The following is a 22,798-nucleotide window of genomic DNA, read 5'->3' on the forward strand; positions in this document are numbered from 1 at the left end:
GTTGGAACGCGGACGTGCGCGATCTAAGATGAGATGGACAATCTAATACAGTGTTTGGGCAGATGTAAATGTGAGAAAGAGAGAGAAAACGAGTGCACGCGCGAGAGGGGGAGAAGCAAGATGAACAACGTGGCGAACGAAACGGAAACACGGATATGCATTCTACCGGAAGACCTGGAGGTTCTCGAGGACCCTCGAACGCCGTCGTTGAGAAGGATCAGCTACGGCATTATCCTGCCTGCTATCTGTTGCTTGGGAATCATTGGGAATATCCTGAATCTGGTCGTCCTCACGCGACGCAATATGAGAGGAACAGCGTACATCTATATGAGGGGTAAGTCTCGTTTCGTTTATTCGCCCCGCGAAGAATTTAGAGCTACGTTTCGCGCCCGGTAGTCGAAGAAATAATATGCAAATAGGGTGTAATTATTGTCAGCGTCGGGCGTAAGTTTCGCAAGAAGCGACGCAAAACGAGAGAAGTAGGGTCGTTAGCAGAACGCCACGTAATATCTTGAAATAAAGTTATTCCATGTTTACATAATATTGGAATTGAAAGCGCCCTTTGCGTTTCAGGATTCGAAACATCGGCGATCGTTGTATTAATATTATTATTTCCGTTAACGAAATTTTGTTGCACGCGACTGCGATAATTAAAAAGTGATCCACGAAGCGAAGTTGTATCGAGCGTCGTAATTGACGCGCGAATTGTAAATTTGTAGTTAAAGGTAGAAAAATATGGAATCCCTGCCAAATGGGACGGTGGGTTCTGGATTTTGACTACGGGCCAAAGTATTTGCGACACTGTCGCGTTCGAATAACTTCTAAACTAGATTCCCGGTTAAACTTTTATTTCGCGGCTTATCTGTTAGACGCAGTCCCCGAATTCATTATCGGGTTAACTCGTGTCTAAGCCCGCCTTATAGTTCGAGTTTAAACGTTTAAACTTTGGAGGATATCCGTCATCAATACTGTGTTTCTTACGAGTTGTTTGAATTTTTAAGGTAAGGTATTTATTAGGTCGATGGAACGTTTCACCGACTTGAGTACGATCGGATATTTCGTTGATTTAACGAGATAACGATCGAAAGATGGTTGGCTAGGATTTCTGAATTTCCCGGTTTACCGTCTGAAAGCGAATATTCGGTGGTTTCCGCGGTGCCCTCGACGTCCAGGCTCGTTTCCGGCCAGCCAATGACAGTACATTAGGGGGAAATTACTCGGCAATTCGATTTCGACGTTTTCCTCGTTCCTGTCTCTTTGTTTCGAATGGATCCGCATTCGCGTCACTTTGGACGGTATCTCCACGTTCGAATGAATCCGTTGATACCCCCCGAGGATCGCGAACTGTCCCTAACGAACCGGCCACGCGCCGATTATAATTGTCTAATGTTTACCTGGCCGTCGTGTACTCACGGACGCGGTATAACGTGTAATATTCGGCTGCAATTTCGCCCCGCTAAAACACGCTATTATGGAAGCCCATGGTGAATCAAATTTGCATTTCGACAGAGATTAATTTATCGCGGATCGTTAATTCCCGTTATATTTAACGGGCAGGCGTGCGGCATTCGGATTACACTCGCTGTGAATTAATTACCGTTGCGTGCGACGCACGCACTTGCCTGAATCTCAATCGCGTTTTCCCCCGTTTTCTACCCTAAAACGCCACCGGAACTTTTCTCGAAACGCTTCGTTAAAATATTTTATCATCGAATAAAAAACGAAAAGATCGTTCTTCGTGATATTCCGTGGGTGGCGTCGCGACGGACGGAAATCGGGAAAATCAGGCTCGGAATGAAGTAGCAATCGGATACGACCATCGGTACCCGCAGAAACCGATCCTTCCCGGACGCGAGATATCGCGCGAAATTTCCGTTTCATTTCATTTTACAGAGGCGTCGAATTCTGCGCGTCGTTGTAGATCCCCTCGAATAAAAGTCGAGGACGATGTCGAAACGGAAGAGGAAACGAAAAGAACGCGGCCGTTCGATTACATTAACCCGCTCCGTACATTTTCTAATTTTTTATCGAGCTTCCTATTATTTTGTGGACGTCTTTCCAATTACCTGGACCGCGTCAAGAAATTGCAGCCTATTAACCGAGAAGGAACTATTACCTTCCTCCGTCTTTTCTCTCCCTAAACCATTATCACCTTTCCCATCGAGCTTCCGCAGTTTTTCCTACGTCGATTCATTTTTCATAGTTTGCACCCCCTATTCGGCCCTCTTCCGTCACTCTTTTTCCTCGTGTTCCCCCCCCCTCCCCCCACCCCTCGCCCGTTTCACTTGTCGCCGATCCTTCTTCTTCTTTTTTCCCCGATTTCACGGAGCTTTCACACTTGGCAGGTCGAATCCACCGTTCGATCTCGGGTCTCCGTCCAAGGTTTAATTCGTCTTGCCCCGAACGCGATTAAACTCGCTACTAATTGTAAGCTTTGCAAGACAATACAGCCCCCCTCCTCGCGTTTAATCGACCGCGTGCACGTGTATTATAGGCAATACCGTCGTCGCACGAGACGCGATAACGCGTTTGACGTTCACCCGATTGGTTCCGTTCGCACCGGTTCGCACAGCGATCCTAAGATCGATCCGAGATCCCGTCCAAGGGCGAGGGGAATTTTTGAACGGGACCAGATGGAAATTGGCAAACGGACGGACGATTAGCCGCGTTGTAAACGTCGCGGACAGATCGTGACGGGAATTTCGCGCCCCGAACCATCGGAAAAAAGCGTTTCGCGTTTAGAGAAATCCCTTTCCCGTGCGAATGCGAAATTTAAAAATCGAATTTAGGACGAGCGGGCCGAGCGTGTTTCGGCAATAAAAAACGCATCCGACGGTACGGATCGAATCGGGGGTGGGATCGAGACGCGGCGAGAATCGAAAGTTGTTTGCAGACGAGAACGGACATATAAATAGAGGGATATGGTTTCCGCGTACTCGACCCTACGAGTCTATCGATATGCACGATGTACATCAGCGGCGAGGGAGAGGTCGAGGACGTGGACGAGATCGAACTAAAATGACATGCCTTTGAGTATGGAAATGTTGCGAATACCGGGATATTGGGACAGAATTTGTGCGTAAGAAAATGCAATTTGAGACGTGCATGGAAACGACGAAGGCTACGATCGAATGTTACGTACATGGAAAATGGGGTCACACACGTATTGAGGCATCGTCGTTTCTATTATTTCTATCAATTTTCAAACGGTGAAAATAGCCCCCGAATTGGGGGCGTTGAGAATGTATACTATATTTACAAAGATACATTTTTTTTTATATAATTCAAAAATACGTAAGTACCCTAGACGTTCGAAAAATATATTTCGAAACATTCGATCGTAAAAATCGGTGCACGAGACTTTGATACGTTCCCTTATCAGATCGTATTGTCGAACTACTTGGGGCACACGCTCGTATACGCAGAGGATTATTGTGGATTTATCTGCGGTCGATCGTCTATCCCGATCAACCCTTCAAGCAAACCTCTACCTCGTTTATGAGTCGTTTAAATCCTCCCATAGACGCAAGGGTTAGCTCGATCATTTTACGAGGGGTCCTATCTCCGGAGGGTTGCATCGGACTCTTGCAAAAAAGAAAACTTGCTTGCTTCGATCGAAGTTTGGAGGGGCTGCTAAACCCTGAAACCGTTCGTTTATGACTCTGATAACGATCGGATGTCTAATTATTCGCGCTTTGGCGCGAGTGAGTTCACGATCGTGATCTTTAGATCAAGTAGATAATACGCGCGGAAGCCTTGGGTTGGCACTCCTGAGCTCTACGACGTGGAACACATACTCAATGATCGTCTTGCGATAAATTGACTCTTAACTACAAAAGTCTCGAGGATCGCACGTTTTTCTCAGCTAGTCCGTCGAAAAGATATCTAGATTGGTTCTTCTTTCCATTTTATACGAACACCTGTCTTCGCGTGGAACGATACATCGAAACGCGGGGGGCGCTTGTCCGTGACAGAGAGAAAACGTGATTGTCAAACGAAATAAAATCGATTCGTGTGATCGATCGTTTCTTTGGGGAAAAAATCGGTATCGAAGATACTTCTTATTTAAAATGAAGCGTCGTTTGTGTATAAATTGGCACTCTAATAAATGAATTTTAAGAAAGAAATTTTACGGGGAAGCGAATTTGGATCGAAAAGTGCATAACGGTTGGTTTCGGAGGAGATTTAACGCTGCAGGCATTGGAATGTAACCTGCATCGAAGAAAACAGTTTCGATTCTTGTCGCGTTCCAATAGCGGGCCAAATGCTGTGCGAGAAGACACCGCGAACCAAATTACGAGCCAATTTCCTTTCAAAGACTTTAGCGTCGTCGGTGAAACTGCACAGGCACATTTCCGTTGCAACGGAAGCTAAGCCCACGAATAAAAGATTGCAACGAGCTTCCAACAGAGTCGCTTAATTATATTTTGCCCGGGGAATCGCCGTGGAATCTTAAACGCGTCGCCATTATTTCGAATCTTCGTGCATTTCAGGTATAAAATAAATCGAGGCTCGTTTAGAATTCGCGAAAAGAGTAGTCGAATCGAAAGGGAACATAATTAAATACGCAAAGGACGACTCTAAATGCTTCAAATTGACCGTAAACGATGGTTTCGAGAATGTTTGCGATCCGTGGTCCCGGAATATTATCAGCCTCTTTTCGCGATATCGTGTACCGTTAATCTCCGGAAGGTTTTTATCGCGTTGGAGGGGTTAAAGTAAAAGGATCACCATTAATGAAGTTCGGAAGAATTCGAGGTGTTCGCATTAACTGGAATCGCAGTAGTCTCGTAATCCGAATGAAACGAAGTGTGCACGGCGCTCGGACTGTGCTTTCTCGGTTATCGTGCGACCTTTTCCGCCCGGAATCCCATTACCTTCTTCGGGGAGAGTAAAAAATCTCTCGTTCCGTCGACGAACTTCTTCCCCTTGGTATCCGTTTGTCAGTCGGTTCGTCGGTTATTGCCTCTTACGAGCCCGGAGGGTTTCCCCTCCTCGTGGAACATCTACATCGCCGGAACGATGATTTTTCCTTCGAACGTTGAGTTCACGTTCGCGTTCGCGTTCTCGTCGCTCGAAACTTTATGAATATTAACGAGCCCGCCACCGCCTGTTGCCGTGTTAAGCGCTGCCTCCAAACTACTAACAACTCCCTCTTAATCTAGAAGGTTACCGTAATTAGCATTCGTCTTCGAAGCGAAGTTTTCGCGACGATAACCGGGGCCCCGGTCTGTTTCGTCGCGAACACGGAATTTAAGCTAGCTTAGGCGAAATCGTAGACATCGGAAAACCGTGGATTTACGTCGCGGCTAAATTGCAGAAACTGAAAATATTACTCGAGGGGGACTCGAGCCGGCTCGTGGTCGGCAACGTTGGCTTAAGGGTGAGTTACGGTGACTGGAGACAGCTTCTCCTAGCCTACCCCTAGGGAAACTTTCGATCCAGATAGAATTCCTCCCAAAAACTCGCTCTTTGTTTATTCAATCTACTGGCTTCCGCTTGAATCTATTCGCAACCTTGCTTCTTCTACGCATTCTATGCAATTCTCTCTACGAAAGAAAAATTACGACTTTCGTGCTCGTGCTCGTGTTCGTGTTAAGAACAGCCCTTCTCGAATTGTCAAAACAGTCGGATCGATGCGTAGCAATTTAGCTCAGCTCGCGGAAAACGGGTTAAAACGGGTTAACGAGTAAACCAATTAGGGGTGACCGATAAGTACGAGTGGATGGCCAAGCCAGACGCATACTCCCGAACTAGGGGCTCGAGTGCGAACGATTCAGGGATCGTGATTCATTCACGCTCCTCTTCCCTTTTCCTCGTACATCATCGAGGAATTGGAACCGAGAGATTCGTTGAACCGGCTTCGTCGTATCTCTGGGACGCTATCTGTAAAACTGCCACCATACATTCGGCCCCTATATTCTTGGTCCGTTTCTCCAGCACGCGAGAAAAAGCAAAATATTCATACGGAAACGGTAACCTAGTAATAGAATAAATTAACCCGAGGGGTTCACCCTGTACAACCCCATCTGAGTATAACAAATCGATAAGAAGAATAACTAAAATACAATGCAATCTCGTACGAATTATTATGGCTAATTATTCCATTATTTATCGAAAAAAATAGAGGTTGAGGGATGGAGGTTGCAGTCGAATTTGCGATTTACGTCGAAAAGTGGAAGAACGCTAGCAGTCACGTTCGACCGTAGTCGACATCGAATAACACGGCCGGAATAACGTTGACTCGTTCCACTGAAAATCTTTTCACGTACATATGTCGCGCAGCGAGGTCCAAGGAGCGACGTCGACGAGAAGATGATTAGCGTTGTTGCAGCATCCTAATCGCCCGAGGACGATTTCGTTGAATGCGAACCCCGTCCTCGGGGATGCTCATCGCGTGCGTTGCCCGGCCACCGGGTTCCGGGACACGCGCGAATAAATTCCTTTTGCGGCGCGAACGCGTGTGCTTTTTTAAAACGCTCCGAGTCCGCCGTGAGCCGCGTAACGAACCACGCTACGTTGCTGTGTTTGCACAGTCGCTTTTCCTACGCTAATTAATTTTACATTATTCCCCCGGAAATCTTTGCGCTTTTATCGCGACGCCTCGCAACGGACAACTCGCTAATTTGCTCGCCCCGTGGCCCTCGCGATTTTTACGCCCCCGTAATTAGGCTAACCGACGCGAGATTACAGCCTGCTCGAAAACGTTTAGACACCCGGAGGGATCGTTTAGCGAAAATGCTTCGATGTCGATCGATCCCTGTGTTTAGTTATAATTGATCAAAATTGAGAAGATATAATTGAACGAACGTTAAGAAGCGTGAAACTATCAGCGTGTATAGATCCAGTTTATTTGTGTTGTTTGTGGGTAAAACGCGAGTCCTGATTCGGATTTCCAGCGCGTCGCGCGGGACTTTCGTGTTTATCGGCTCGACGTGCCGAGTGCATTAACGGTGGCGTTTCAACAAAGATGTCGCGGAATTAATTAAGAAGCCGCTTCTTGTAGTTTCTCTATCGCGTTCCCACCTTTCGATTTCTTGCACCTGTTATCTTGTGTTTCTTTCAGCGCCGTTAAGTCTATCCGTTGTAATCCGTCCTGCTCGCCGGCTCGCCGAGAAATTCAGGTCGTTTCTCTTTAGGAACACGCTCGATGAAGTAAAACCATGATTTACGTTAACTCGCATAACTGTCCCGCCGAACGGGCAGTCCGGGAAAAATGAAATTCTCCATCCCTCCATTAATTAAAACGATCTCTCGTTGATTGTCCTACTTTCGTTTCCGCGGCGTTTCATCGATCAAAAATAAATTAAACTAACCGGTTCGATGAAGATTTATATAGAATCGGTGCGAAATTTCGAAAACAAAATAATTGCGTTGTTAACAATGTTCAGAGGGGTCACGCGTAGAATTAATAATATCGTATTGTCCCATAAAACTAAGATATCATCGAACACACCCTAGTTTCTTTATATTAAGAAAAAAAGTTTGGCAAATGTGCGATCAGCGAGGCATGCCCGATAACTCGAACAGCCACCCTGCTGGCCAAAGGGAAGTCGACCCTCGATTCGATAACGTTAGGTCACCGGTTCGCTCGCGCTGGCTACTTGACTCGATAATCTGCGCGTCTTGATACATATTTTCTTTCCGAAACATCGATCGTTCGCCAGTGGAGGGGGTTTTGCAATTGTGTCAAGGAATTATCCGCGAAAAGCAACACCGAACTCTTCTTCGAATCCGACCGTTTCACCGACTTTCGTACAACGTACGATCTAGGCACGAGTCGCAATATTGGCGTATCGATCCGGTGCGTTTAATCGGATTCAAGACGGCGACAAGCGATATATTAAAAAATTAAAGAGCACATAGTTATCGTTAAATATTTACGAAGACCGTAAAAGGTATCCCCGCGTCGCTTCGTCCTAAGACACCAATTACGCGTTCGCCCGTTATTATTCCAAACAGCGCAATGAATTTTCAACGAAGGGAGTCGTAAGACAGGGGTTTAAAACCCTTTTATCGATAAACTCTGCTTTCCATTTGTCTCGCTTATCGGGGGAAGCTGCGAAAAAAAAAAAACAATCGAACGTCGATACGAAACGAGTTCGCGCGTCCGATTGAAATCTTAAGGGAAATTTAAAAGTACAAGCTGACGAGAAAAATGTCTCACGATCGATTCCTTCCATGCAAAATTAGCTTTTAATATTCGTCAACATTTAAGTTTGTATTTTCGATAGACGTTCGATGCGTCTTCTTTCCGTCTCGATGCATTTTTCATGTCTACGTACCGTCGACAGTACATTTTCAAACATTCCGAGCCCCGTATTGTACGATATGTATTCGTCGTTGCAAATGCAGCGCATCATTCATTGGTAGACCTTCGAGGGTGCATTCCAGCGTGAAATGCGTCTTTTATTAACTTTGAGATAACACCTTTCTCGGTAACATTCACAAGGTACATTTATTTCTGAAACGTTTTCGACCAACGTTAAAATGGACAGTTCGAAAGGGTCAAAGGGAGACGTCGTCTTCAAAATTGACGGGTTTGGTAATTAATTGGTATTCACGAGGCGGCGTTCACGCCCGTTATTTTATTCGCGAAATAACGAAGTTGCGCGATCGGCGCGAAGATGCATTTAATAGCTTCGGAGATCGTTTCTCCGTAGAGAGCGATAAACGCGCGTGATATTCCAAAGTCGTTTGCAAGTACCTCCTCCGCAGCTGTACTATTCATAAAAGGAAGCAAAAGGGATGCAACCGATCGTTTCCTTTGCGTCGAGACTCGTGATTTCTCAGATCCCCGGTCGATTTCTTTCGCTCCGTTCCCTCCCCCTCCATCCCCCCCGATCCTCGGGGCCAGACAAATGCACGGAATGCGCGCGCGAAAGGAATATCTATGTATTCCTGCTAATAAGGTTCGGCGCGAGGACGAGTCCGTCTATCCAAAGCCGATAAGACCATGCTGAAAAATTGTATGGAATCCTGGCTATTTGCCGCGTGCCGTTTCTTCCTTTTCACCTTTGTCGACTCTTTCCTCTAATCTCCCTCTTATCGGCGGGAAAATTTTACAGTCGAACCGATTTCGTCGCATCGACTCCTAGCCAGCGGAAATGGCGTATCGCGAAAGAGGGGTTTTTCTTAACGAGCCCGCGTCGACGAATCTTGCCGGAGTCGGGAGCGATTTTCGTTTCGTTTCCACTGCCTTGAATTTCGCGCCACGGAAAATTAAGGTAGACGTTGGATGACAGTTTGTCACCGGTTCCGTCGACGTTTGCGGAACGAATAATTTTCCGTGTCCGCGAACCAACCTGTCACCGCGCGTCGAAGGTGCCATTTATATCACGACCGCGAAACATGCAACGCGAAATTGATCGAAACGTCGGTTTCTCGCGAGCGTCCTTCCAAGACACACGGTACCTGGAACGGACGGTACGCTCCCGAGCAATATTTTAAACCGTGAACGTTCGGGGAACTATACATTTTATGGAGCGAAAGGTATCGTTATTGTTAAAATTGTCACGCGTGAAACGTCGAGGAGCCATAGAGGAATCCTACTTTTTGTTTCTTCTTTCGAGAGTGCTTGGAAAGAAACGTGGGCAGAATTATAGGAAGGGTCCGCGCGCTATCTTAAGGGGATGATGCAAAGGATGTTCATTTAGGGCGTAACGCGGAATTTGCATGAGGTCGGGAAGGAAGAGTGCGAGCACCAGGAGCCGGGGGTAGAAGCTCGTCAGCTCCTGGGCGAGGAGGAGACCGAGGCGGGGGCGAGGTTGCGTTTCCCTCGACGGCTAAACAGATTCAGTGGCCCCGATCTTAAGTTCGTTCTCCGTATTTTATGTTCGCGGTACATCCAAACGAACGTTCTCCGTTTACTTTCCCTTTCGTCGGATCTCTCCCGAGATTTCCATTCTCGCGACTTGCCCCGTACACGAATACCTGGAGATTGAGGAATCGAAACGCGAATCTGCGCGAGAACGAGAACGATACGCGTTTATCGTATCAGTTTCGAGTCCAATCGAGAGAGGACGAACGCGACATGATTCGCAAATCGCCCCTTCTCGTTCTGCTTCTTCTTAGCTTACGAATGTACGAACAATACGCGCGGAAAAGTTTTCGCCGAAACATCGGCGCAAGTTTCGTCGCGGCAGCTTCGGAAGAAAAGGTAACACGATTTTCCCATCGGTCGTCGCCGGATTTCGATTCTCGAGGCAATGGGCGACGGCGGTTTACAAAGCGCAAAGTCCACGCGAATCGCCTGTTTATTCCAGACCTCGATATTATTGGCTCACGGATTGGAAATCTGTATTTGGTTTTTGTTTCGATTTTCTGCGATCGGAGTCGGTCAAACTTTATTATTTTAGTCGATCGCGGGGGCGATTACGGTAGAACGAACGGCGCAAGAAAAGTGTTTCGACGACTTATTGGATCACGTTCGGTCAATTTCCATTTGGTTCGTTTCAAAAAGTAACATTCGAGACGCTAAAACAGAGGGGACACAGCTAGAATGTCCCAGGAGGTCGGCAGTGATCTGTGTCAGCGACTTCTCCGGCATCCGCGTGTCATCGGGGTTGGGATCGAAGATCCTGATAGCCTTTGAACGCTGACCATCAACCGACACGGTCCTCTTTATCGATGGTTCTAGCAAAAAAGGGGTAACGAAATCCAGGAAAATGTAAGCTATAATTAAAGAGAAACCGTGAGCGTTGATAAAACTGAAGATTCGTCGGGGAAATATTTCGATTAAGAGAACTGTTGCTCGTGTTTGAAGCGTGGTCGAAAAGAAACGAGATTTTGCTGCGCGCGAACCCCGGCTGCATCCCGTAATGAGATCGTTATGTAAATATTTGCAACGACGGTTAATTTTCTTCGATGAAAAACTCGATCTCGCTTTCTCGCGATTAAACGATCTCTCGTTAGCGTAAACGACCGGTCGATGGCTATTCGCCGCAAAATCGCGCGGCGCTGATTCCTTCCGGACCGAGTGCTCGGAACCGCAAAGAAAGGGACCTCGTCGACGCGATGATCGCCGCTGTCTCGGGCATCCTAATCGGCCGAGGACAATTTCACCGAGTGCCGTGGATTTCTCGTAATATGCACGACGTCACCGGGACGCGTTATTTCCCCAGTGGTTCGAGGACACGCGCGAATTAATTCCTTCGCGAACCCGTTTCGCGAGCTTTTTAAAACGCATCGCGGACGCGTCACGTAACGACCCACGCCACCCCCACCTCCCGGTCCGTCCGTGTTTGCACGCCGGCCTTTTCCACGCTAATTAATTTTAAACGCGAGGCAATTCTTTCGGCGCGTGTCCGCTCGCGGATTTCCCATCGTCTTTCGAGCCTGTCGCCGGATAAATTGTTATCCCCTCGGCAAAACTGTTGCCCGCCATGGTCGTTTTCAACCATTTTCGCCGGACGCGTCCTATTTTACCATCTATTTTATGCTATCGCCGCTCAACGTTCTTCCCTGACAAGGACGAACGCCTTCGGATTAACCCTTGAGAGACCAAGGCCAGACAGATTGTCCATCTCGCTTGCGGAACATTTTGAAAAATATTCTATTTATCCCATGCAAAATATCGACGAAACGTTCGTTTGTCGTTCCCTCTACTTAGGAATCTTTAATTTCCCAAGTTTGTAACATTTATTTCATTAAAATTCACGAATCCTGTCGACGTCTCAACTTGTAAATTCTGTCAGTCATATACAGGGTGATCGGCCACCCCTGGGAAAAATTTTAATGGGAGATTCTGGAGGCCAAAATAAGACGAAAATGAAGAATATCAATTTCTTGACTGAGGCTTCGTTAAAAAGTTATTAACAATTAAAATAAAAAATTTCAAATCGTTCTGGAAAAATTATTTTCGGTTGCGGGTGTCAATTACAATCATTTTTGGTCATTACACATACCCCCGAAATCCTACCCACTTTCGAGGAAAAAAATCGGTTAGGTGGAGAAATTTTTCGACAAAAAAAAATTTGTATAATCGTTCTGAAAAAATTATTTTCGGTTCCGGGGGTCAATTAGAATCATTTTTGGCCATTACACATACCCCCGAAATCCTACGCATTTTCGAGAAAAAAATTCCTTACCGAAAATCTAATGTGAGGCCAGAAATGCTTCCCTGAAATTACATGCGAATCTTTAAAATGTCATAACTCCTGAACGGATTGGACGATTCTAATGTTCCAAACGGCAAACAACGCGTTTTTTGATGGAGAATATGTAGAAATTCTAAAAATAATGGAAAAGTTGATCCTTGACCCCGCAAAATAAGAAAAACCCCGTAAAAATGGTCCAATTTTCATACAGCCATAACTCTTACAATAATGAATAAATTTCAATGAAACTTTTTTCTGAAGTAGAGCTCATGGGTGCCTACAGAAAAGTATTAGACAACTTTTCTGTAGGGCGTCAAACAAATTGACTAAAAATTAAAAACGAATTTCCAAGAAAAATCGACAGGGGGTAGGTGCCTAAATTTTTCGGCGAAAAAAAAAATTTCATATCATTCTAAAAAAATTATTTTCGGTTGCGGGGGTCAATTGCAATAATTTTTGGTCAATACACATACCCCCGAAATTCTACCCACTTTCGAGGAAAAAAATCGGGTAGGTGCAGAAATTTTTCAACAAAAACAAATTTTTCAAATCGTACTGAAAAAATTATTTTCCGTTGTGGGGGTCAATTACAATCATTTTTTATCATTAGACATACCCTCAAAATCCTACGCATTTTCGAGAAAAAAATTCTTTACCGAAAATATTTCCAGACCTTTTTAACGAAGCCTCAATCAACGAATTGGTATCCTTGATTGTCGTCTTATTTTGGCCTCTAGAATTTCCAATTAAAATTTTTCCCAGGCGTGGTTGAACACCCTGTACACGGCTGTGAAACGGTACAACGAACGAGGCTGCCGCGCAATAATCGAGGTTTTGCTCGAGTCGTTGCCGCATCGTTTAGCAGTCCCGCCGCATTATCCATCGTCCGAGACTGACGCGGAGATCGTAGCCGGGAAATTAATCTCGAGCGGCGGTTGATCTTGCACCGTTGGTAAAAATCTCCAGGCCGCTGGTACGGGATACGAACACTGCCGCTCCCTCGGGACTTCCAGTTCACCGCCACGCCGCTTCGTTTGATCGAAAGTCCGCCGCGTAACCGGGATCAATTTGTCATCCACTTGTGTTCGTTACGCGCGATATTAACACGGAATGGTTTATCACCGCGACAACTCGGCTCGTTTCGATCGAGTCGTTACGAGTTTTCGCGGCGATTACGCGTTCCGAGGCTGCGACTCGGTTTCTTTCTTCGACCTGCAATCATACTTCTGTCCAGAAGTATTCGCAAAGTCGTTCGTTGCCGATAAAATTATTACAAAGTGGTTCTTTTTGACATGGTAGTATAATTAAAAAGAAGACACATCTAACGATAGCTTTTCTTGGAAAGTTCGAATCTGTCTGTGGAGATATTCGAGTCCGTACTCTGTGGCGATCTTTATTTTTGACCTTATTCCCGTACAATACGAGCTTTGTCGGCTAACGGGGAAACTTGGTGCGCAACTTGCACCATACACGAGTATGGAGGATGCAAACAAATGCGCTAGTGCAATATCGGTAGAGAGACACCACGTTCTATTATAAAATGAGGTTTCGCGAGCTAGTAAATACGTGTAATGTATACTGGTTAGAAAATTCCAAGATACAACGAACACTATTCTTAATTAATTAATTGGGAGCTGCGTAACCTAAAGTTTGCATTTATTTATGTAATTTCGTTTCGAGGATTATTTTTTTGGATGCGTTAAGGGGAAAGAAAACGGAGCTGTGGTCTGACCCAGACACTGAGATCTGTACAACTCTGACCGAAAATTTGAGATTGCGATATACGCTGATACGATAGCACTGCGAAGGAACCTTGGGAAACTTAATGTAATAACTACTGGATGCCCCGAAGCGTTCAGAGTTGTTCAACGCCACGTTTGTATTTGACCGTACTATCAGAGAAATGGCACAGCCACTTTGCTGCTGGTCCATCGCGTCGCTTTTACCCCCTCTGATCCCCTTTGCTAATTTCTTCTTTCTCGCACGGATTCCAAAACCCATCCGGAAGATTCCATTACCGGTTATCGGACGCGAATTTAGCTCCCTCGGTTTTTAAACCGAACAAATGACTTGTAGGAACAGTTCAATTTGTTCGAAGGACGCTCAAACGCGCGCGGGCAAGAACGTACGTGCGTTTCTTAGATTATGCTTCTGCTTTTGCGCGTTTAAAAGGTTTCCTCGCGTTCCATTCCGGAATTTCATTCTTTTATGTGCGCAACGTCAGAAACTGCTCGAAAGGAGGGATTAAGGGGCTCTTGGGCTAAGTGGCCCTCTTAACCTCCGCATATCGTTGCTTCTCACCGGTGGACTACATTTATTGCATCAAGTTTATCGATTGTTTTTAAGCGACGCGGCTAACAATATCGTCGGTACAAATATTGACGCATCGAGCCTCTCAACAATTACCCCGTTTCTTCTAGCTGGAAACGAGCGATCGAACTTCTCAGCGTTACTTTCGTGTTTCTTTGAATCAAGTTTCGCGAAGTTATCTTTATCTTTTCGTTCGTTGTTGGTCGACGTTGTTTTGGAAGAAGTTATTCGTCGCTGGAGCCGCGTCGCGAAATTCTGACGGGCACGATGTTTGGTATTCGAAGCCCGCGACGCGGCAAACAACGAAAAGTTCGAACGTTGCGCGCTTTTATTCTCTCGTGGTTTCGTGGCACAGTCGATTGACGAGGAAGCGCGTGATCGGCATCGCGACCTCGTTGAAATCTTGCGGATCGAGGCAATTTTTCCACGGAAAATCGTGCCAATTAGCGGAATTACGCGACATCGAGCTCCCCGCGTTTCCTTTCCGCTTTTCGCGCGTCGTTACGACACTTTCTGACAAATATTTAAACAAACGTCGATCAGAGTTCGTTTCAAAAGCACCCTCCGACTAACTTGCTACTTGGAAAGTCAAAGATCTCAAGATCTTATTTGTAAAATGAGAAATATCATTAACAAGTAGGTTAAAGAATCCGAATGGGATTCATGCGGAACACCTGAGCGTACAGTAATCTCTTCGGAATAGCAATCATTATATCTTACTATCGGAGTTCTGTCCGTTATAAAACTAGATAGCAAGGAGAGGAAGGTGCCATGCATACCAAGTGATGCAAGTTTCAAGAAAAGACCAGGATGATTCACAGAGTCGAAAGCTTCGCGAGAATCGGTATATACAGCGTGTACTTAAAACCCTTTTCGAATGTTGTTACGTACGAACTGGACGTAAACTAGCAATTTTATTAGAACAGACGAATCATTTTCCAATTTTGTTGCTTCGGATTGCACGTTCGATACGCTAAAAATCATAAATCCAAGCGTTGGAATACCTTCGTTGGCCACTGTACGACTGGGCCACTCGCACCACATCCAATTACTCGTAAAACTTTTATCTCGAGCTCATTTTGCTATCTCCATTAAGACGAAATTACGCGTTAGGTATAAATTGCAATGTACGCCTGGTCGTCGTCGACCATTCTTATCCGAGACGCGTCTTTTATTAGCTGCGTCCGTTGCGATTCTCACTGACGATTCTTCTATTCGTTGGAGAGTCACCTCAAAGGAACTCGATTTTATCTCGGAAAAACTATTTATTATTTAAATACTTAAGAAGCTTGGTACATCTTGCGAGCCTACATTTTTAGTAGAGTAAAGTTTGTAAAAGTATTTAGGGGCCTAATTCGTCTCGATCGATCGTCGAAGGGAAGAAGGATTAACGAGACACCGACCCGTTTAATATCACGATTCGTTTGTCGTGGCTTATGTTACCAACTACTTCCGATTCCCAGGGTGTTCGTGTTTTCTCTGGAAGAGAGATAGATTTTCCCCCGGTAAGAAGAATTTCTGAAAAGATCTCGTAACGGTTGCGAGAAACTTTACTGTCCATTTCCGCTCGATGCTGTTTGCGGAACGAAGTACATATTGGAACACCGGGATTCATACGGGATCCAAATCCTTTTGATAAAATGTAACTGTATCTCGTGCTTTCTTTGCTCTCCGCTCGGCCACGTCCATTCATGGGAATGGATATATATGTATATATATTAAACAGAAAGGACGAGTTCTCGTCGGGTTCCCGGAACGTTTCGATCCGCGAGCGTTAATAATGCGAATCGTTTCGCGTTCGATACGATAAATCTCGTAGTTGTGGACCGTGCGGTCGCTTTAAAGTTCTAAAACCTCTTGGCCGAGCCACGCTCGATCAAAAAGTCCATTTTCCCTCGCCGCGGATAAACGCGTTTCTAACGAAGAAGAATCTAGCGGCGAGAAGAATTTCTCGGCGTCTCGTCCTCGTAGCGACGTCTTACAAATCGCGTTGTCTCGACAGATTTAATTTACGAAAGTCCCGTGGAAAGGACCGAGACAATACTCGTTCCGCGGGAATTTCGTTGAAACTCGCCGCGAAAGAGGCAATAATATCACCAGCCATGTCGTTCGCTTTATTCTCGGCATTAACGAAAAGACTGCCGGCTATCTTCTCGATACGTCGACGCGTAAAACACGAGGGATCGAGGTTTTCGGATGCGTGCGTGGAAGATCTATTATTATTATAACGTCTTTATTGGCGAAATACAGAAACTACGCCTAATCCGTTATACCATTTATCGCTTTGACGGAAACAATGCAACCGGGAAACTCCTTTGAGGTGGTGGTGTTTTAATAGTAGCGGGAAATGCGAGATATACCTAATACCACAAAGGCTAATGATGCGCTTCGTACAACATATTACTCCTTTGATTCTCTCCGCATCCATTTCCTCTGACATTATCTAGGCGAGCATTTCAACTTCACCAGCCTTTCTCGATTCTTTTTGTCTCGTACGGTTGATCGGGAAAATTAAGATTCACGAAAACTATTAACAAGCAATAATTACGAGGTACAGGATAGACTATGCATCATATGAAAGTTAGTGCCACACCAGTTCTTTGCTTAAAGTACACTGATCTTGTATGATAAAGTTAGCAATCATAGAAGAGTGCTATTATTAATAATTTTATTAGATATTAAATTCACAGCCATTAGCTCGGTGTTACCCACGAGGAAGAACATTCTATCGTGAGCAACACCGATTACCAGGTCTCACCACGTGGAGGTTGCTGCGATTGGAAACCCGAAGGGAAATGGATGGAATCCAAGTTCCACCTATCTCCCTTTTACATTCTTCTAAACTAGAGAGATAGAAGGAAGGAAATGTTCCTTCGATCTTCTAGTTTAGTTGTGTCAAGCAATTATTTGGTTAAAAGGGGTTGAAGCTACTTTAAGGGAGACGCGACGCGAACCGAAAAGCTAATCAAAAAGATCAGCTCGTTGCCTCTTGGCAAGTCCGATCGAAGGGGAAGTGCACCGGCCGAAATACCCTTTCCCTTGGATCGTTTCCACCAGAGGACGGCAACTGACCCTTCGAACTAGCTAAACGGCCGATCACTTGCTTTCTACATGGAAGCAGTGATGATCGGAGCAAGAAACGAGAGATCGAGAGAAAAAGAAGCTACTTGATAATCAATTGCTTGACACATACGCGTACAATGTAGTCGTCCACGCTTAAGTCTAGTTTAATTTTGCCAAGTAATTATTTTGTTTAAAGAGGGTGAAGCTAATGCGAGGGAAACGCGACTCGAAGCGAGAAACGAAAGAACGAGAGAACGAGAAGCTACTTGTTTTATAATTACTTGGCAATATTGGGAGACTTAAAATTAACGTCGAAACTCGAGTCTGGTCAAGTTGAAACTAAAATTCGGACGATAGAAGGGAACAGAGTTCCTTGGATATTCTGATTTAGTTGTACCAAGCAATTATTTGGTTAAAATCAGGGATGAAGCTAATTTGAGGGACACGAGACGCGACGCGACGCGACGCTGAACCGTGCAGCGGATCCGAGGATCGAACCTACTGCCCTTGCTAACTTAGATCTCTATAGGATAACGGACATTATCTGCGACTCCGAATCGAAGGTCTCCATTTCTCCAACGCAACCCGCCGGGAGCCCGAAGGACCCGACTCAAGTTGTCTGACAAAGAGAGAGTACCTTGAAACAGTGTCGACTTCCGCTGGAAGGTATGCGTTTCCGCAGAATACGGAAACTCCACACCTTCCAGCAGAGTACCATTTTCCCTCGATCGAGCTACCAAGGGAAGGCGATTAGATCTGTCGGACCAGCTACACGGCCGATCACATGTTTCAATCGATGAAACAGGGGTGACCGAAGCTAGGAACGAGGGAACGAGCGAGGGAGACGTTACTTATTCAATAATTGCTTGGTAGGACGCGGAAATATGTAGAATAAAGAAATCGTCGACGTTAATTTTAAGATTCGCGACGAAGCTTATGTCTAATTAACTTAGTATTAAAAATCCCTCAGTGGTTGTGGAGTCTTACTTCGATGTCCCTGCGAATAATCTGAAACTAAAATTGATACCCATATTAGTGACGTATGAAAGTAAATTTAATAAACACCATGCAAACTAAACAAAACGATGGGATAATTCTCGATGTTAAACCTACCTAAGGAAATGTACAAAATTTACACATGATACAAACAAAATATTCTATCTACACTTGCGTAACGAGAGATAGTTATTCATAGTATAATGTCGAAGTAAAATAGCAAACGATTGCAAAAATTATCTGAAGAACCAGACAAATTCCAACGACGAACAGAAACAAAGATTGAGCAGAATTGAAAATCCATCGATGAAATCAAAGAGTGGAAATATTCGAGAATTAAACGAAATATCTTAGCAAAACAGGACAAGAATAAAAATCTTGTTTCAATCAGTGACATTAGAATCCATAAAATAGTATGCAAAGAAAAATTATACCCGGGTTAACAAAATTCATAAAATAATAAGCAAACAAAAATGGTACATGATTCAACACAATCATGCCAATTCAAAAAATAAGGTAGTAGTAGAAATACAGGAGGAAAACATAATCAGATAAAACCGGACAGTCAAACAACATTGAATTATGACCAAACAAATAAAATAAACTGGTCATTTTGTGATAATAATATAAATAAGTCAAGTGGACTTACTACTTGTTGAGCATTAGTTACCAAGGAAGCGTCAAAGGTCCAGCTGTAACATAAGAAACGATTCGTAGTTTAGCAAAAGCGATAGATAGTCCCATAACGTTAAATTGGTATCAAACGACAAAATAGAAGTGGGGAGAGCAATTTTAAATGGTTCTTACCAGTTGTCATCACGGTCCGGCACTGGTCAGTAGTGGTCAGCAGTGGTCAGTAGTCGGATCTGCACTGTTCAGTACTGGTCAGTAGTGGTCAGCCCTGGTCAGCCCTGGTCCAGTGGTAGTGGTCACCGCTCCACGAATGGCCTGACTTAGGCCCGCGAGACCCGATCCCCCTGGATGCCCCAGGGTTACTGAAGAATTTGTCCACAGTAGTCTTCCTATATCCCTTTGACAGATGGTCGAGGAGTGGGGAGACAGTGTCAACGTGAAGAGTTAAGAAACGCTTGGTCTAAGAGAACAACACTATTTCGATTGGTCCTATTTCTTGACCATTCCTAAATCTTCACTGGACACCTGACCTCGATGTTCACCTCATTGTTGACCATCGATGACCATAAGGTAACCACTGCTGACCATAGAATAACCAATCACCCATTGAAACTATCACAAAGTCGAAGATTAAAGCTTTCTTACAAGGATCCCCTTACAATTTGATGCACGATCTTTTTAACATTTTGTTTCATTTTGAAGGAGTGTATCTCAAGACTAGGAGATAAAAGAATAAATGTTAATCGGGCATACATATAATTTAGGGTTATACTTACCACTGGATACTGAGTCCATGCTTATTCTAATACTATTAAGCATCTTTTGCTTCAAGAATGTTAGTTGACAGAAACTGTGATGTAATAGAAAAAAGCATTGCATGCAAAGTCTATTCTGTAGCTTGTCTGTGGTATTGCAGGACTGCACCATCCCCTAACACACTTAAAAATATAAAATATGGAGGATGCACAGATTTTAACGAAGAACAGGTGCGTCATTCTTGAAATTGTTAACATAGATTTTCGTATATCTTTATTGCTATTAATAAACGTGTTTTTTATCGACTGATATCGAGTACGAAGAACATAGGTGCCTGTATTATCAGCAGGCAACAACGAGCTTTTTTATCAATGGTTGAATACTGACCTACGACAGGTGAAATTTTGTAATTGTTACTCGACCATTCGTTGGCAAGGATAATTATTGTTCCGATAATAAAATATCGAGTGCATATTTCGAAAAACAAATGCAACCATAACGAATTATAAATAAATTGAAGAAAATCGGAAAGTGCAGTAAGTAACGATCGATACGATTCATGAGCTCATTGCGTCACGGTGACTGAAAATTTCCAATTTCAAAGGTCAAGGTTCGAATCCCACCGTTTTTAAATTTCCAACATCCAATTTTAGATATCGAGTTTTCGGTCGGAATCTCTGGACTTAAAAATCCAACTCTTATTATACTTTAATCTTGAAATTTCACAGCTCGCGCGCCTCTCGCCTAAAGGCAATTTCCTTGGCTCTCGACAATCTTCGTGTACGTTCTCTTAATTGAAACCTTTTCATTACGGGCGTGTTTTAATTCGAATCTTATGGTTCAACGGCTACATATCGTTAGAACTCTCTCGACGGGTTTTAATTGCGTCCATATTTTGGCGAGGGCGTAGCTCGCGAAATCTCTGTTCCGAGATTCGCGGGGATCGGGACAGGCTGGATAATTAACAAAGTTTGCCCCAAAGATCGTTATCGCGGGAAAAAGTATCTGGCGTAGGCCGTGGTGGAATATTTAAAAGATCGACTAGCTATAGTAGTCGCGATACACCGTTCGCGTTGGCTCGCGAACACGAGTCTAACTTTGTTATGGTTTGGTTGCAGGATACTCGGCAGCGGCTCTTCTCGCGATATTCTTCTGCATACCGTTCGCCCTGAGAGTCCTTATTCACAAAGAAACAGGACGGTGGAGCAATTGGCTCCAGGCCTTTTACCATACTCATCTCGAACTGTTTCTCGGGAACGGTTGCTTGGGTATGAATACTTTTTTATCTTTTCGCGGCATCGACCGGACCAGCTCGCTTAAAGTTACTTTAATTCCGTATCGCGTGTATCGTATCCTTCTTAGTTATCCTTTAACTACCTCTCCATGGCTTGTTTCTTTCAATTGTTCCTTCGTCTTTGTTTCAGTCCGTAAGAGTTTATTAAGCCACAAGTTCGTTTTAACGGTAAATGTATTACAGTTACATACAGACATTAAATAAAACAGCTGAGCGGTCGTGCTTTAGCGGTTAAGTGAAAAACCGATCGATTTTCTAGGGGTCGGAGTGATGATGTTGCTGGCGCTAACCGTGGAGCGTTACGTTAGCGTTTGCCATCCTGGTCAACACACACGGCCGCTCTGTGGTCCTCCGCATCTAACGGTGGTCCTCATCCCCCTGGCTACCTTTCTAGTTTATCTGCCGAGTGCGTTTCGGGGCGAAATTACGACTTGCCTGCTCGCACCTGGAGGCTCGGTGATTTATCAGAAGAGGGAGAACCAGTCGTTTCTCGACTCGATGTTCTATCAAGTAACCAAAGTTATTATCCTCGATAATTTACGGGGATACTCATTCACCGCGATTTATTCCTCAGGTGTACAAGGTGGCACTGGAGATAGTTTTCAAAGTGGCGCCGACGATCCTTCTCGCCGGCTTCAATCTGCGTATAATGATAGTCTACAGAAGGTCGTGCGACCGTCGACGGCGGATGACGCTGTCCAGGACCGTCAGCAGCGACGAAGACCCCAGAACGTACGCGGAGGAACGGAGGCTGGTCCTTCTCCTGAGCAGCACCAGCATCCTCTTCCTCGTTTGCGTCAGTCCGATGGTGATCCTGAACGTCACCCTCAGACAGAGCATTCTCAGTCACTATCCTTACCAGGTAATTCTCCGAGCGTAGATTCGTTAACCCTGCACGATCCAATCTCCTCGCGACGGAGATTGCAACCACCGCACCGTAATTCCACGACCGCCGAACCTGACCTAGAGACAAGCTGTATCTTTTAATCGCTCCCAGATAGAGACAATTCTCTGAATGGCTTTGAACAGAGAATACCTCGATATCGTTGCATCCAAATTTCGCAATTTATCCTCGTAGTTTAGACCATAGAATCGTTCATCGATCTACAGAGGCTCGACGAATATTTTCAGGTGTTTCGCGCCATGGCGAACTTGCTAGAGGTGATCAATTACTCGATGACGTTCTACATCTACTATCTGTTCTCGGAGGATTTCCGGAGCACGTTGCTCCGGACTCTGCAGTGGCCCTGGGGAAACAGCGGCCGTGGCGGAAGAGGGCTGCCGATGAAGCGTTCCCCGCTTCCAAGGCCGACCACCACGATCACCACGACCACGACTACACCGCCGACCACTGCCCTCGCCACCCCGGGCCACTTCACGCGTGCCAGCGTCTAGCTTTCCCGTACAACGGTTCCTTTAACATTCCTCCGTAAACGTCCATGCGATTCCAAATTCGACGGAACGATCTTACCAGGAATATTCGTCGAAAAGTTCAATTGGATTCATCGTTCGTATCGAATATTGTCGATTCTCGATTACATTCCCTCGAAATGGACACGGACACTGAAGTTTATTTTTTGGAATATAAGAATAAGTAACGCTAGTTGGAGTTTTCTTTACGTGTTATGAACGATTACGCGCTGAATCT

General features: G+C 44.9%; 1 protein-coding gene across 1 annotated transcript; it reads left to right on the forward strand.

The window, feature by feature from the left end:
• Positions 1 to 33: 33 nt before the first annotated feature.
• On the forward strand, positions 34 to 22,545 carry LOC122394967 (probable G-protein coupled receptor B0563.6). The gene is made up of 5 exons (XM_043392188.1): positions 34 to 334; positions 20,975 to 21,124; positions 21,410 to 21,660; positions 21,725 to 22,012; positions 22,282 to 22,545. The coding sequence occupies exons 1-5, from the start codon at positions 34 to 36 to the stop codon at positions 22,543 to 22,545; spliced, it is 1,254 nt and encodes a 417-aa protein (XP_043248123.1).
• Positions 22,546 to 22,798: the final 253 nt, after the last annotated feature.

This window comes from Colletes gigas, unplaced genomic scaffold (assembly GCF_013123115.1).
Source record: "Colletes gigas isolate AHSC1104 unplaced genomic scaffold, ASM1312311v1 Colletes_gigas_Sc00005, whole genome shotgun sequence".
Classification (NCBI taxonomy): domain Eukaryota; kingdom Metazoa; phylum Arthropoda; class Insecta; order Hymenoptera; family Colletidae; genus Colletes; species Colletes gigas.